Source organism: Balaenoptera borealis, assembly GCF_965194805.1.
Source record: "Balaenoptera borealis genome assembly, chromosome: 4".
NCBI classification, from domain to species: Eukaryota; Metazoa; Chordata; class Mammalia; order Artiodactyla; family Balaenopteridae; genus Balaenoptera; species Balaenoptera borealis.
The window spans coordinates 137248501-137265428 of record NC_138861.1 but is presented as its reverse complement, the minus strand read 5'-3'; the positions used below and the strand labels follow the sequence as shown (position 1 = coordinate 137265428).

At 34.1% G+C, this 16928-nt stretch overlaps 1 protein-coding gene across 6 annotated transcripts in view; it reads left to right on the top strand.

The window, feature by feature from the left end:
- The window catches only part of LOC309627643 (sodium channel and clathrin linker 1-like), a 224099-nt gene that overhangs the window by 78783 nt on the left and 128388 nt on the right, over positions 1-16928 (top strand). For all 6 annotated transcript variants that reach the window (XM_082389786.1, XM_082389787.1, XM_082389789.1 and 3 more), the window contains exons 6-7: positions 10660-10795; positions 15665-15787. In XM_082389786.1, coding sequence (XP_082245912.1) covers positions 10660-10795; positions 15665-15787 — 259 coding nt within the window. The remainder of the gene's footprint in view (positions 1-10659; positions 10796-15664; positions 15788-16928) is intronic.

Sequence of the window (16928 nt, the reverse complement as noted above, 5' to 3'; positions counted from 1 at the left end):
TCTGTATATCATTTCTCTCAGCAAAACAGTTCTGCAATTAACTAAACCAATAAGATTGACTTTTTTTTAGCATTTGCACTAGAAAATAGAGATCAGCTAGTTGATGGTGACTGCAGATAAAGCACCTATGCAGAGAAATGTGGTGCTACTAATGATATTAATAAGGGTAACACTATTTACTTCTACAAAGGTTTGTATGATTTCTCTTCATTTCTCCTCTTACTATGAAGCCAACCAAATATGATGGAACTTTCTCCTCTTTATTTTCTTACAGTTCTTACGTTTTGACTTGATTATATATTTGAATAAATACAGCTAGGACCAGAACTATCTTACTATCCTGTACATAATATCTCTTCAAATGTTTGTTGAACTTACTAAAATTATTGATATCTAATTTTCAAGATTTGTTAACCATACATAAAAAATAATGCTTTGAAAAAGACTAATTCCTTAAACCTTTGCAGTACTTAAATGGCTTTATTTTCTCAATTATACTGCTAAGATCTTTGGAGAATTAGATAACATGTATTTACTTAGTATTTATAAATATATTATTGCAGCTAAATTATATTTCAAAGAAAACAAGGGCAAAAATAAACAGGAATGTAAAAGATATAAAGAGTAAAGAACAAGTTTGAGTATATGTGTGTATATTTTTCTGTTTATACTACTCATATATGAATCAACAGGAATATATTGTGTTTTTCAAGACCCATGAAACATTTACATAGACATGGGCTGCAGACCCTCCGCACCACATACATACATACAAATTAAACATAAATCACACCTACAATAAATTAGAAATAACAAGAAGTGAGTGTAAAGAATTTCTTCTAACTACATTTTCAACTACTGAGATAAAGAGGAAAGCTAAAATTAAAAACTGCATAAAATAAATAGCATATCAAACTAGTGAGATGCAGCCAAACTAGTACTCAGAACATTTTTAATTAACTGAAAATAAGTTAGATAGTTTTGTTTACAGTGATGGCAACAGACTCCTTCTGAGAAAACTAGAGAATCTGGACAAAAACTAGAAAATCTTGACAAAAATTTGACAAAAATCAAATTTGTTTAAAGTGAATTGGATTCAGTGTAGAATTGTAGGGTAAAGACCAAGAAAAGAAAGAAATCCAGGGATATGAGCCTGCATTTTGGGTTACTTTCCCTTAAATATATCTCCCAGTGTCAGAAGAGGTGAAGAGAGGTTGAAAACTGAGCAGAGCTTGAAACGAATTCATGGAGCTAGAGAAATAAAAATTGAAATTCAGGCCCATCAAACTTGAGGGTAGGTGGCTCAGGAACATCCAGGCTTTGAAGTAAGAGTGACTCCCCCAAGTTAGACTAGTCCTGAAAAGATCTAAAACATGACTCTGATGTTTGATACAACATGATGTTATAAATGACATGATCAAGGATTGATAATACCCCTCCCCACCTGAAAAAAGAAAAGGAAGACTTTTAGAGGAAGATAACATCATTGCTAGGCCTCAGAATATCTCTGTACTTTTTTACTTGTGATATCTGGCTCATATCTGGCGTAAAAAGAACTGGTAATGGGAAGATTGAAGACAGCATGGTTAAAAAATCATAAAAAAATAGTATACAATAGAAGCAGATCCACGGTTTGGTCTTTAAAATAACTATGCACTATGTTCAATGAAATAAGACACAATTTTGAGAATTTCTATAAGAGAACTAAAAACTCTTAAAGAACCAAATAGAAATTCTAGAACTGAAAATTGCAGTAATAATGGAAATCAGACATAACTGAAGAGAGAATTAGTGGAATGCAACCCAAGTCAGAAGAAAATATTCAGAATGAAGGTCAGAGAGAGAAGGGGATAGAAAATGCAGAAATAAATAAATAAATAAATAAATAAATAAATAAATAAATAAATAAATAGTAAGAGACATATGGGAAATAATGAAAACAGCTAAAAGTCATATAGCTTGAGTCCCAGAAAGAGAGGACAGAGAGACATCAATCCACAGATTAAGAACACACCATGCATCGTAAGCAGGATAATACAAAAGTACTGTACCTAGGTACATTATTATAAAATCAAAGAAAACCAAAGAAAAAAGAAAAAGCTTAACAGCAGAAAGAGCTTATCTTCTTATTATCTAGCTGCAATAAGATATTAACTGACTTCTCAACAGAAATACTGGAAATCAGGAGACAGTGGAATATTTTTAAAGTGCTGAAAGAAAAACTGTCAATGTAGAATTCTTTACCCAGTGAAATATCCATCAGAAGAAAGGTCAGATGAAAAGAAATTGAGAGCATTATCATTACCAAAATTAAAGAAAATCCTAAAAAGATATTCTACAAAAAGAAAATAATCCCAGAGGAAAGCTTAGAATTATGGGAAATGGTGCCCATGGGAGAAAGTCTAATGAACATCAGCTATTCTAAAACAATAATAATGTCTCTAAAATATCTGTAGAGAATTAAATATAAGGCAGCAATATCATAAATTTAGGGAAAGGGCATTTGGAGTTAAAATATTCTCAGGTTCTAGCATTACCCAAAAGAAATATAATACTAATTTATTTTAGAGTTTGATAACTCAATGATGCATGTTTTAATCTTTAAAAGTAAAGCCAGCTGCCAACCAAGATAATGTAACTGCCAACCATGTAACTGCCAACCAAGATAATAGAGTAGAAAAATGAAGTAATAAAAAAGGATATTTCATAATGATAAAAGATATAACAGTTTTAAATTTGCAAGTACCCAGAGACTTGCCTGGTGGCACAGTGGTTAAGAATCCAGTTGCCAATGCAGAGGACGTGGGTTCAAGCCCTGGTCTGGGAAGATCCCACATGCCGCGGAGCAACTAAGCCTGTGCGCCACAACTGCTGAGCCTGCGCGCCACAACTACTGAAGCCCGCACGCCTAGAGCCCTTGCTCCGTAACAGGAGAAGCCACCGCAATGAGAAGCCTGTGCACCACAACAAAGAGTAGCCCCCGCTTGCCGCAACTAGAGAAAACCTGCACACAGCAATGAAGACCCAACACAGCTAAAAATAAACAAATAAATAAATTTATTTATTTTAAAAATATTTGCAAGTACCCAGTAACAAAGCCTCAGAATAGAAAATTTCAAGTTTTCTGTTTTTCTAGATTAGAAAAATTCAGTGATAGCATTGAATGGCAAAACAGACAAATCCACTAGATAGCAGGAAATATAAACATATTGCTCCTCAGTAATTGAAAGAAAAACTCAAAAAATAATATTTGAACCATGCAATTAACAAACCTACTTAACAGACAAATACCTAATACCTTCAAAATACATATTCTTTTTAAGTACGCATAAAACATTTCCAAGGTTGACAAATTCAGAAAGTAACTCTCGGGATTTCCCTGGTGGTCCAGTGGGTAAGACTCTGCGCTCCCAATGCAGGGGGCCCTGGTTCAATCCCTGGTCAGGGAACTAGATCCCACGTGCATGCCGCAACTAAGAGTTCACATGCTGCAACTAAGAAGTCTGCGTGCTGCAACCAAGAAGTCTGCATGCTGCAGTCTTCCACAACGAAGATCCCGTGTGCCATAACTAAGACCTGGCGCAGCCAAAATAAATAAATATTTAAAGGAAAAAAAGAAAGCAACTCTCAGATTTTTTAAGTACTCAGATTCTGTTCCTTACTAACAGTGAAAATTGTATTAGAAATCATTCCCAGCTGTTTCTAATTAAGCAGTATGCTTTTAAATATTACTCATAGGTCAAAGAATTAACCATGAAAGCTGGAGAATATTTTCAACTGATAGATAGTGAAAATACAGCATAAAAACTGTGGGTTGCAGTTAAGGCCATTCTTAGAGGGAAATCCGTACTCTTAAGTGCATATATTAGAAAAGAAGTCTGAAAATCAGTGGTCTCTAAGAATTTGCTGAACAGGTTAGGAAAAGAACAGCAAACTAAACCCAAAATTATAAAACATTTGGAGAATTAGGGTACATCAGGCAAGAGACAGCAGGATTGCAAATTGCAAGATTAAACACCCCTACCCCAAATACTTCAGATATTAAAACAAAAATAAACTACTGATGCATATAGGTGGCCCTTGCTTTGCATGACAGTGCAGGACTATAAAAATGACCTTGCAAGGTGTGTCCAAGGTGATGGAGTACGAAGACCCTGAACTCACCTCCTCCTCTAGGCACACCAAAATTACAACTATTTACAGAGCAGCCAGCAATAAGAATAACTTGAAGACTAGCAGAAAAGATTTTTCACAGCCTAAGATACAAGGAAAGAACCAAAACAAGATGGGTAGGAGGGGCCAAAGACATAATGTAGTCAAGACCCGCACTTTCAGGTTAGGTGACCCACAAATGGGAGGATAATCACAATCACAGAAGTTCTCCCTAAGGAGCGAGGGGTCCAAGCTCCACATCAGGCTCCCAAGCTGAGGGTCCTGCACTAGAAAGACAGGCCCTCAAAACTTGTGGCTTTGGAAGCCAGCAGGACTTGCATATGGGAGAGCCAGAGGACTGTAGGAAGCAGAAACTCCACTGTTAAAGCGTATACACAAAATCTCACATGCTCTGAGTCCCAGAACTGAGACAGTAATTTGAAGGAGCCTGTTAAGTCCCACTTGCTGATCTCGTAGAGTCTCCTGGAGAGGCGGGGCAACTGGGACTCTTCCTGGTGACATTGGCGACAGCCATTTTGGGGAGTTCATTCTACCATGAGGACACTGGTGCTGGCAAGTGCCATTTTGGAGTCCTCCCTCTAGCCTACTAGCGCTTGGGGGCCTGCCTGCCCAACAGCAGAGAAGCTCCAGTTCCAGGACCTCCCGGGTGAGCAGCCAGCCTTGCAGGGACCTGGCTCCACCCACCAGTGGACCGGAACCAACCCCAGGCCTCCCCAACACCCACACCCAGGTACCCTGGGGCTCAACTCTACCCACCATCAGGTCAGAACCAGCCTTGGAACACCCCTGGCCTTGCTGCCAGCCACACCAGGACCCAGCCCTGCCCATCAGCTAGCCAGGACCAGCCCCAGAATCTCCAGAGCCCCAGAGCCAGCTTCATTAGGATGTGGCCCCACCCACCAGTAGGCTGACACCAGCACTGGATCCCCTGGGTCCCACAGCCAGCACCCAGGGAACTAGATCTGTATACCACTGGGCTGAGACCCACCCCCCTGCCAGGTCATGCAACCAGCTGTACCAGAACCCAATACTGCCTGCTAGTGGGCCAGCATCTACCCAAGGACCTCCCAGCCTGTGCATCCAACAATGCCAAAATCTGGCCTGCCCACCAGCAGGCCAGCAGCCACCATGCAAGGCAGGGCATAGCAGCCAACCAGCCTAGGGATGAGCCTTGTCTACCAGTGTGCCGAGAGTAGTCAGCCTCATCACACAGAAGAGCCCACACAGCCCACATATGGGGTCAAGTGCTGCTGGGCCCCATATGTGGGCTGTCTCTTACTTAAGACCACTTCTCCAACATCTGGAAACATAACTGACCAATACTTAGAAATAAACATGGAAAATTAGGCAGAACAAGGAGGGAAGGAATATGTTCCAAATGAAGACAAAACCCCAGAAGAACTAAGCCAAGTGGAGATAAGCAATCTACCTGATAAAGAGTTCAAAAGAATGATAATAAAGATGCTCATTGCAGCTCAGTGCTTTGTGTCCACCTAGAGGGGTGGGATAGGGAGGGTGGGAGGGAGACTCAAGGGGGAGGAGATATGAGGATATATGTATATGTATAGCTGATTCACTTTGTTACACAGCAGAAACTAACACACTATTGTAAAGCAATTAAACTCCAATAAAGATGTTTAAAAAAAATTCACTCTGGCAGAAGCTAAAATTTGATACGATTACATTTAATACAGATAAATCACAATTGATAAAGCCTGTCTTGTAAAAAAAAAAAAAAAAAGAATATGTGAGTACATATTCACCTTATATTCAAGATATTTGCTTTCTCATAAATAGCTGTCAGAGTTTTATTTTCTAATCATCTTTCCTTTCTCCACTGATCTGATGTTATCTTTATTATTAACTAAATACATATATTTGAGTTTGTAAAATAATCACAAAATGAGAAATACAGACACTTGAAAATGTTTAGAGAAAACTGTGTAACTCTGTGCTGATAAATGTGAAACTATAAGTGAAATAAACAATTTTCTATGAAAAAAAAAGGTGCTCAGTGAACTCAGGAGAAGAATGAATGAACACAGTGAGAAGTTAGAAGTTTCTAACAAATAGTTAAAAAATATAAAGAAGTAAACAAAGCTGAAGAAGATAATAACTGAAATAAAAAATACACTAGAAGGAATTAACAGTAGAGTATATGATACAGAGGAACAGATCAGTGAACTGGATGACAAAGTAGAAGAAATCACCCGAACTGAACAAAAAAAGAAAAAAGAGTTTTTTAAAAAGAGGACAGTTTAAGAGACCTCTGGGACAACATCAAGCATAATAACATTCAAAATATAGGAGTTCCAGAAGGAGGAAATAGAGAGAAAAGGGCAGAGGAGTTATATGGAGAAATAATAGCTGAAAACTTTCCTGACCAGGGAAAGGAAGTAGACATGCAGGTCCAGGCAGCACAGAGAGTCCGAAACAAAATGAATCCAAAGAAGTCCACACCAAGACACATTGTAATTAAAATGGCAAATATTAAAGATAAAGAGAGAATCTTAAAAGAAGCAAGGGAAAAGCAACTAGTAGCATACAGGGGAACTCCCATAAGGCTATCAATTGACTTTTCAGCAGCAACTTTGTGAGCAGAAGGGATTGGCACAATTGATTCAAATTGATGAACATACCAACCAAGAATACTCTACTCAGAAAGGCTATCATTCAAATTTGAAGGAGAGATAAAGAGTTTTACAGACAAGCAAAAGCTACAGAGTTCAGCACCACTAAACCAGCTTTACAATAGATATTAAAGGGACTTTTCTAAGTGGAAAGGGCTACAACTAGAAATAGGAAAACTGTGCAAAGAAAAATCTGATTGGTAAAGACAAACATACAGTAAAATAGATCATCCACTTATAAAGCTAGTAGGAAGGTTAAAAGACAAAAGTAGTAAAAGCATCTATTTCCACAACAAGTATTTAAGGGATACACCCCACAAAAAGTTATAAAATGTATCAAAAACATTAAACATGGCAGGAGATTTTAAAAATGCAGGGTTGTCAGAATGGTTTGATCTTAAGGGATCATCAACTTAAAATAATCATATATGAATGAATTTAAAATATATATTATTTATTTTATATATATATATCTTTATAAATATAGTTATATATGAACCTCATTGTAACCACAAACCAAAAATCTGTAATAGATATGCAAAAAAGAAAAAGGAATCTAAACACCAAACTATAAACTATAACACTAAAGGTAGTCATCCAGCAGATCACAAGGATACAGAGCAAAATAAAGAAAGGAAGAAGAGAGAACCACAAGAACAACCAGAAAACAGTGAACAAAATGACAGTAAGTACATACATATCAATAATTATTTTAAATGTATTGGACTAAATGCCCCAGTCAAAAGACTTAGAGTGACTGAATGGATACAGAAAGAAGAACTATATATATGCTTCCTAGAAGAGACTCACTTTAGATCTAAAGACACAGAGATGGAAAGTGAGAGTATGGAAAGAAGTTTTCCATGCAAATGGAAACAAAAAGAAAGCTGGGATAGCAATTCTTATATCAGACAAAATAGAGTTTAAAACAAAGACTGTTACAAGAGACAGAGAAGGACATTACATAATGATAATGGGATCAATTCAACAATATATAATAATTGTAAATATTTATGTCCCAACTTAGGCACACCTAAATATGTAAATCAAATATAAGTAGACATAATGGGAGAAATTGTGTTGAGTTACACAATAATAATATGGGACTTTAACACCCAACTTACATCAATGGAAGATCATGCATCCAGACAGAAAATCAATAAGGAAACACTAGCCTTACATCAGATAGACTTTATTTATGTGTACATCTATGTATATATATGTATGTATAAAATATTCCATCCCAAAAGTAACAGAATAAACATTCAGCTACATATAGAACATTTTCCAGGATAGAGCACATACTAGGCCACAAAGTAAGTCTCGGTAAAATTAAGAATATTGAAATTATATTAAACATCTTTTACAATCACAATGCTATGAGACTAGAAATCAATTACAATGAAAAAACTACCAAAAAAAAAAAAAACCAGTAGAGGCTAAGCAATATGCTACTAAACAACCAATGGGTCACTGAAGAAATCAAACAGGAAGTCAAAAAATACCTGGAGTCAAATTAAAATGGAAATAGAATGGTGGAAAAGTTTTGGGAAGCAGGAAAAGCTGTTCTCAGAGGGAAGTTTCTAGCAATATAGGCCTACCTTAGGAAGTAAGAAAAATCTCAAATAAGCAATCTACCATTACACCTAGAGGAACTAGAAAAAGAACTAATAAAACCTAAAGTTAGTAGAAGAAAAGGATCAGAGCAGAAATAAATGTAATAGAGACTTTTAAAAAATAGAGAAAATCAGTGAAACTAAGCTCTGGTTCCTTGAAAAGATAAACAAAATTGATAAACCTTTAGCCAGAGTCATTAAGAAAAAGAAAGGACCCAAATAAAATCAGAAATGAAAGAGAAGTTACAGATTCATATTTCTGTACTGACAATACAGAAATATGAAAGATCATAAGAGATTACTGTGAAAAATTATACACCAGTAAAATGGAGAACCAAGAAGAAACGGATAAATACCTAGAGATGTACAATCTAGGTACAAGACAAGGATGCCCACTCTCACCACTTTTATTCAACATAGTATTGGAAGACCTAGCCACAGCTATCAGACAAGAAAAAGAAATCAAAGGTATCCAAATCAGAAGGGAAGAGGTAAAATGTCTACTATACATAGAAAATCCTAAAGATGCCACCAGAAAACTAGAGCTCATTAATGAATTCAGTAAAGTTTCAGGATACAAAGTTAACATACAGAAATCTGTTGCATTTCTATACACTAACAATGAAGTATCAGAAAGATAAATTAAGGAAACAACCCCCAATTTACCTTCACATCAAAGAGAATAAAATAGCTAGGAATAAACCTACCTAAAGAGGCACAAGACCTGTGTTCCAAAAACTATAAGACATTGATGAAAGCCATCCAAGGACTAAATTCCAAAAGTTAAAGTTTGGAGAGATGAAAATTCCACTGAGACTGAGAAAGAGAGAAACACTGTACAGAACGGTTAAAAAAAAAAAAAATCCAGAAGAGAATAAGCAATATTAATAGGTGATATTTACGTTTTACAGATTGGGAAACTGAGGCCAAAGGAGGTTAAGGAACTTGTCCAAAGTCACATAGCTAACGAAATGAGATACTGGTTTCAAATTCAGGCAGTTTGGGTATAGGCAATATGCCTGTAACTATTAAGGGTTCTTTTTTTTGTTTAGTTTTTTTTTTTTAATTGAAGTATAGTTGCTGTACAGTATTATATAAGTTACAGATGTACAGTATAGTGATTCACAATATTTAAAGGTTATACTCCATTTATAGTTATGATAAAATATTGGCTATATTCCCTGTGTTGTACAACATATCTTCTTAGCTTATTTTATATCTAATAATTTGTATTTCTTAATCCAGTATCCCTATACTGCCTTTCCCCCCTCCCCTTGCCCCACTGGTACCTGAGGTTATTGTCTTGTGGCTTATTTGATGAACTTTGTTTTCAATAAATATGTTTTAAAATTTAAGATTGCGTTTTTCTAGTTTCAATGGAGATTGTAGTATTAGTAGATAATTCTGTTTAAATTATTTTAGAGAGATGGATGCAATTCCTTTGGGAAATTTTTACTTTGAGATGTGTTTATTATAAATAATGTTTTCTGGTTATAATTATATAAATTCAGTGTTTCTAAGTTTTTCTGATATTAAAAAACATTTTTCCTTCTAGGAGTACATCATTTTGACATAAACACCTAATCAGTCTTTTAAGTTGAACCTTTCTATGCTTTTTTTTTTTTTTTGGGTGTAATTTCAAAGCATGAAATACTTGTAATTTACTTTAATGTAAGGTTAAAGTTGAACTTAAGGCTTTCAGAGTTATGGTCAAGCTTATGTAAGAAAGTGCTGGCAAGTAAAGCCTCTAATCTTGATTTCATAACCATCAAGAATTTTATTCTATGCTTTATAAACTGGAACTAGTGAGAAATCAGGTGAGTTTTGTGAAACACAATGAAGAAATTAACAGTAATTCTACAAGATTTAAAATTCCCTTTCCATTTAAGTAACTAGATGAAATTATCATATTTAAAATTATTTTCTGAATGGCTTGTCAATTAATAAGGTATAATTTCAGAATTTTACCTCTTTAAAAAATTAAAATCTTCCTAGGACAAACTGAATTATGTATGTTTGAATTAATTATGACAAATTTAATTCATTCACAATCGTGATGTATTTTTTCTTATAGCACATTATTTAATGGTTTTAAAACACTTCTAAATTTAGAGGTTGACTTAAAAATGATTTTTTTGTAAATAGTGATTTTTTGACCCAAATGTTTATTTAGTTGACCTGAAACAGTAATTACTATTACCAAAATTAGATTATTGTTGTGTTAACTGTTTGTTCCAAAGGTTGCACAGTGAATTAAAAGATGCTGTTGAAAAGCAATTGGAGGCCATTCCCTTTGGCACAGAGATGGGAAATGAGATATATACAGATGATGAAACAGTCAGGAATCTTCAAGAACAACTACAACTGGCCAATCAAGTGAGTGGTATATGTATTGAATTATATCCTAAATAAACAGAGTTTCTAAAAAATCTATAGTCAATCATTATTTATGAATGATAATAACAGAATATTGAAATTGTTAGCATAATGATTTTCTACAGTTTGAAAAATAGTTAACAGGTAACAAAGCTTGTAATATGTGCCCTCCCTGTATGTTATAAATGTAGTTGCCATGTATATATTTTAACTGAATCATAATTCTTTTGGCATGATTTTTAAAGTGTTATAAAATATTTTAATGCCAAAGAAAATTTTTAAAGAAAAGAATTAATTATCTACTTGCCTAAATTTACATTTTTCATTTTCCTGTGTTTTCTTTTGATACTGTTTTCTTCAATTTTCAAAGACTATAGAATTATATTTTTCTAAAGTTATGCTTCTTTTAGAATTATACTTTTTCTCCTTTTTTCCTCCTTCATGGTAATTGAAATATTTGGGAAGCTATATTGTATATATCCTGTTTTCAGCACCACAATTTTTTTTGGTTATATGTAAGGGAATTTTATTTTAATTTACAATTTTGCATCCTAGGTATCTCATATCTTTTATGGATTTTAATCCCATTCTTCTACCTTCCTGTGTGCCTCAATTTCTTCATTTTATAAATGGGGATTAGAAATTCTTTATTACAATTTTGATTTTATAGATATCTATGAAAAGTCATATTTTTTTATTCCTTGGAAATTTGGTTTTGGAATTCTTTGCTTTTGAAAGTGATGTTTTAAGTTAATCAGATAGGTTGTATCTACCTTGATAAGGAGCATTATGTAGCACTAAATTCTTTTTAATGTGTAAAGGGAAGGAATTTGAAAAAAATAATAGAGGCAAAAATAATGAGAAAAGCATGTTCTTTACTCTGTTCTAGACTAGTATTTCAGAAAGGATTTATTAATGTTGACATATAAATAAATGAAAATTAATGTAAACTTATAAATGCTTTCTAACAAGGTATTAAATATGTCTTTTGAAAGCTGTGGCAGAATATGCATTTCTTATTACTCTTGAAAAATATTGTGACAGACCATATGTAAAAGTACACCTTCAATATAGACAATGATTATTTGTCAGTCATACCTCAATAAATCCAAAAATTTTTTTAATTTATAAAAAGAAAAAAGAGTGCAAAACTAGATAGGATTCGTTTTTTGTTTTGTTTTCTTTTTTTGAAACTACAAATCTTATGTCTAAAAAGCATCTCCCTGTAGTACTTTTGTTGCTATAATTTCTTTTTGTTGTTGTTGTTGCTGTAATTTGTATTGCTAAATTTTGTTCTTTTTTTTTTTTAAACCACACTTGTTCTGTCGTTTCTCACCTCTTTCTCCTCCTATCTTCTCCTGTCTTTGCCTTTCTCCATCTCCATCTTACTTGGTACATATTATTTTTCTGATACCTTTTGCTACATTTTGTATCATTACTTCACAGAAGCTTTGGTGAGGTACAAGTTTGACCAGTCAAAAATGAAAAAGGAGATTTGTTAAAAACAAATTTTGCCACAATATCTGAAATGTATTTTGTATATAAGTATGGAATTTTAACTGAGTGAGAGTTTAGGCAATTTATTATAAAGTATGAATAATAGAAAATGTTAATAAATCCATAAAATAATAATGTCAAATGTTAATTCTGCATATTACTTATACATACATGTTTATTAAATTTATTATTAAGTTCTAGTAAAACACATACAATTGTTTTGGTATCCATCACTAGATTGAAAGCCCTTTGTGTCGTGCGTGAAGACTAGGTGAATCCAAACTGAATAAATTTAAAACTCAATAAAATACAATTTATAGTAGAAAATTGAGAGTAAGAAGGAGAATTCTTTATTATATTATGCTTTATTAAAGTAATAAGTCTAGAGAATTTAACAGAAGAGTCAAATATCTTCATCCATTCCACAAATATTTATTCGGTGTCTATTATATATGAGGCACGGTGCTTAGTATTTATCATATACAGTGGAGAATGTTGGCTCCTACTTTTGTGAAACACACAAGCTTTTGGAAGAAAAGTTTGGTCAAACTTCTTGAGTTTGGTCCCCAATCTACTTTCTAGCTCTGTGATCCTGGGAAACTTCTTTGTGCTTCACCTTCTTCATTTATAAATGGAGATTATAATAATTCTTATTTTATGGAGTTCTTATGGTAATTAAAATTTTGAATCCCCATTAAGCACATAGGGTAATGCCTAACACATGTGTGAGTTCATAAATCTACCTATTATTTTGATCATCTTTATCATTATTATTACTAAACAGCATGATAAAGCAGAATTAAAATTAGGTGCAAAAGGTTCTGTGTATCTCAAGTATAGTTGCTTTGGGAGCCAGTAGCACTAGTACAATATCAAGTACCTAACTAAATATTTTTAGTTTGGAGTATTTTGTTCTCCTATAATAGTGTGATTTGTAAAAATCTTTCTGGAGGGCAGTTTGGCAGTAAGAGCCCTAGAAATGTTCATATCCTTTAACCAATTAATTAGATGGTGACATCACATAGATTCTAGGTATCTGTCCTAAGAAACAGTATATAAAAATATATGGATAAATATATTCATTATAGTAATGTTTTGATAGTGAAAAATTGGAAGTACTTTAAGAACCTAAAAATGTGGAATCACTTAAATTGTGTTTTTTCCAAATGATGCGTGATACATTAGTACAGTGGTTCTCAAATTTTGGTGTGTATCGTAATCACCCGAGGGCTTACTGGAATAAAGATTGTCACCCCCTCCCCCAAGTTTTTGATTCAAGAAGTCTAGGATATGGCTCAATAATTTACATTTCTAACAGGTTCTAAGGTATTGATACTAGTCCTTTGAGAACCACTGGCTTAGGAGAATCTGGGCTTTCTTCTTACCATCAGGCACGTTTGGGAAACTGCAGTCTTTTGAGTTATGAGGCATTTTTATGACTATTCTATTGAAAAGAAAGCAGTCTTAAGGAAATAAAATGAATTGTACAGGGTCATTCAGCCAGAATTAGAAATCCAACCCAGATTCTGACTCCAGATTCTGCTTTTGTCTACATATTTTTAAACTACATACGTTTTGGGTAAAACTAATCAATACTTTTAAAAGTCAGGATAAAGGTTATTTTGGGAGGATTGTAGAATCTGTAAGAAAGGGGCAACTGGCTTCTAGCTGCTGGTAATAATGTTCTCTTTCTTGAACTGGGTGCTGGTTACATGGGTGCACTCACTGTACAAATTGATGATTTGTGTGTTTCTGAATGCATGTTATGCCTCAGAAATAGTTTCCTTAAAGCTTATAAATGTATATTTATTTGAAATGTATACTCATTATGTTCCAAAAATGCATATCTTTTCACTACATCTTCTTACCTACTTACTAAAACTGAGAGAATTAGCTCTGACCTGGGATTTAGAAGCTTGGGCTTTAGGGTCAAAGAGATGAAGGTTTCTTCTTGATTCTGTCAACAGCTTGCTGAGGTAGCTATACTTCAATTTTAAAAAAGTACATGCAAAAAAGAAAAAAAGAGAGAATAATGCTTTTTATATGCTAGCTTAAAGTTTCTCAACCTTTTTGGTTTCAGGACCCCTCTTCAGTGTGCTTAAGAATTATTGAGGACTCCAAAGAGTTTTTTTTTCGGGGGGTATTTATCATATTACTAATTAAAACTAAGACATTTTTAGAAACAAATGGGAGCATAAGAGTGCATTTTGGTAGCCATCAGAGCAATGACAACATCACACAGTACATCATATAAACTTTGGAAAACTGTACTGTACACTCATGAGAGGATGAGAGTGAAAAAGGCAAATAATGTCTTCATATTATTATGAACAAAATTTTGTCTTCAAGGGTCCCCAATATCACTTTTGAGAATTACTATATTGAAAGAATAGTTAATGACCTGAAAAAATTCTCATTATAAAATTCCAGGTGAAAAATAGACAATACAAACAGCACACTATGTGATTCCCAGTTTTTTTAAAAAAAAAAAATACAAAATTCTCCCCCCCAAATCACATTTATAAACAAGAGTACATCCAACATTCATAAAGATGTTTATATACAGATGTTAGCAGTATTTATTATCAGGTGCTAAAAAATGTTAAGTAATTTTATTTTCTTCTCTATTTTTCCATACTTTCCTAATTTTCTATGATAAACATTTATTACTTTTGCAGTCAGAAAAAAACCTCTTGTACTTTACCAGGGACAGTTTTCATCAGTAATTTTTATGGCTTACACTTTCTGGAACAAGAAAGTGATTGAAAGGTTTTAATTTTAGCTATTAAATCTGAATAAAAAGAAAATTTCAAAGTAAGGAATTTTCATCTTTAGGTTTATTCTCTAAATAATTTTTTAAATAAATTTATTTATTTATTTATTTTTGTCTGCGTTGAGTCTTCATTGCTGCACACGGGCTTTCTCTAGTTGCAGCGAGCGGAGGCTACTCCTCGTTGTGGTGCGTGGGCTTCTCATTGCAGTGGCCTCTCCCATTGTGGAGCACCGTCTCCAGGTGCGCGGGCTTCAGTAGTTTTGGCTCGTGGGCTCTAGAGCGCAGGCTCAGTAGTTGTGGCGCATGGGCTTAGTTACTCCGCGGCATGTGGGATCTTCCCGGACCAGGTCTCAAACCCGCATCACCTGCATTGGCAGGCAGATTCTTAACCACTGTGCCACCAAGGAAGTCCCTCTAAATAATTTTATTTACAACTTTATATGATCAAAAATATTACAACTATACGATCTTAGACAAGTTCTATTTTTATTTTGTGACTTTATATACAAGAACTCATTCTGTAAAAGAATATGATTCATTTGTACTATGCGGTAGCCTGCTAATAATTTAATGAGTTCTGAAATGTTTTTCTTTTATAGGAAAAAACTCAGGCTGTAGAACTCTGGCAGACTGTTTCTCAGGAGCTGGAGAGACTACAGAAACTTTACCAGGAACATATGACTGAGGCCCAGATTCATGTAGTTGAAAGTCAAAAACAAAAGGTAATCTTGGATTTCATGGTTTTCTTGTATATCAGTAAGAAGTTGCATTCTGGAGAAACTCAGTTTTGGAGAAGAATGCCTAAGTCTCTACTGCGTTATTTATGTTGGCAGTAAATTGATCTTCAGTGGTTAGAAATCTTTTGAACACATAAGATAATCAAAACGGTGCCTAGTGTACATAGGGTTTTATAATGTGATTAGCAACGAAAGCTGTATTTAGTGCTAATATGCAGCTCTAAGATTATTATGTGTAAATGAATCTCCAAAACTTTTATATTCTTGATTTTTTTACCTGGTTAAAAAAGACAAAGACTGGTCATTAGACCATGGACAGTGAAGAAGCCTGCTCAAATGTGATGACAACACTTGTGAAATGAAAATGTTAACAACCTTAAATGTGATCTTTTACTAAAATGTGAAGTTTGTCTAACATAAATTAAGCAGAATAGGATTTTACAATAGGAAGGCTCTTAATGGTTATTAAGGACTTCTTTCTATCCAAAGCAAAAATCATTTTATATTCTTTTAAAGTGGACATATAGCTTTTGCTTTATACCTCTGTTGACAAGAACTTACTATCTCGCAAGACCATCCATTCCATTGGAAAATCTACCTCCCTTATCTTTCCATTGATTCTTTTTCTGCTAGGTATATTGAAATCTCTGGAGTAATTCCAATTCTGATTCCTTTCCTGTGGATTTTTGAGAAGGCAGCTGTTTAAATATACTGGTTATCATGCCTCTCTTCAACTGTCATTTATAGACTTTTCAAATTCCAGTTTATGACTGTTCCTATTATTATCACTATAACTAGGTATTTCTATCTAAAGAAGTCATAATAATACTTAATGATGCTTTGCAGTTTACAAAATGATTTTTCTATACATGCCCTGGTTTGAAAATAATCCACATGTAGTCTGTGCCGTAACACTTACCTCTGGGATCTGGAAACCATTTCTAATATAAGTTTGTTCTTTTAAGACTGTTTCTTCATTAGGTCAATCAACTAAGCCATTGGGTTTAGGGGGTTTTTTTCCACTTGAATAAGATCATTCTTATGCTATAGCTTTGCAATTAGGATTTTTGTCTTTCCTTTTTTTTCTTTCCTTTTTTTTCTTTGGCTGCACCTCTCAGCACGTGGG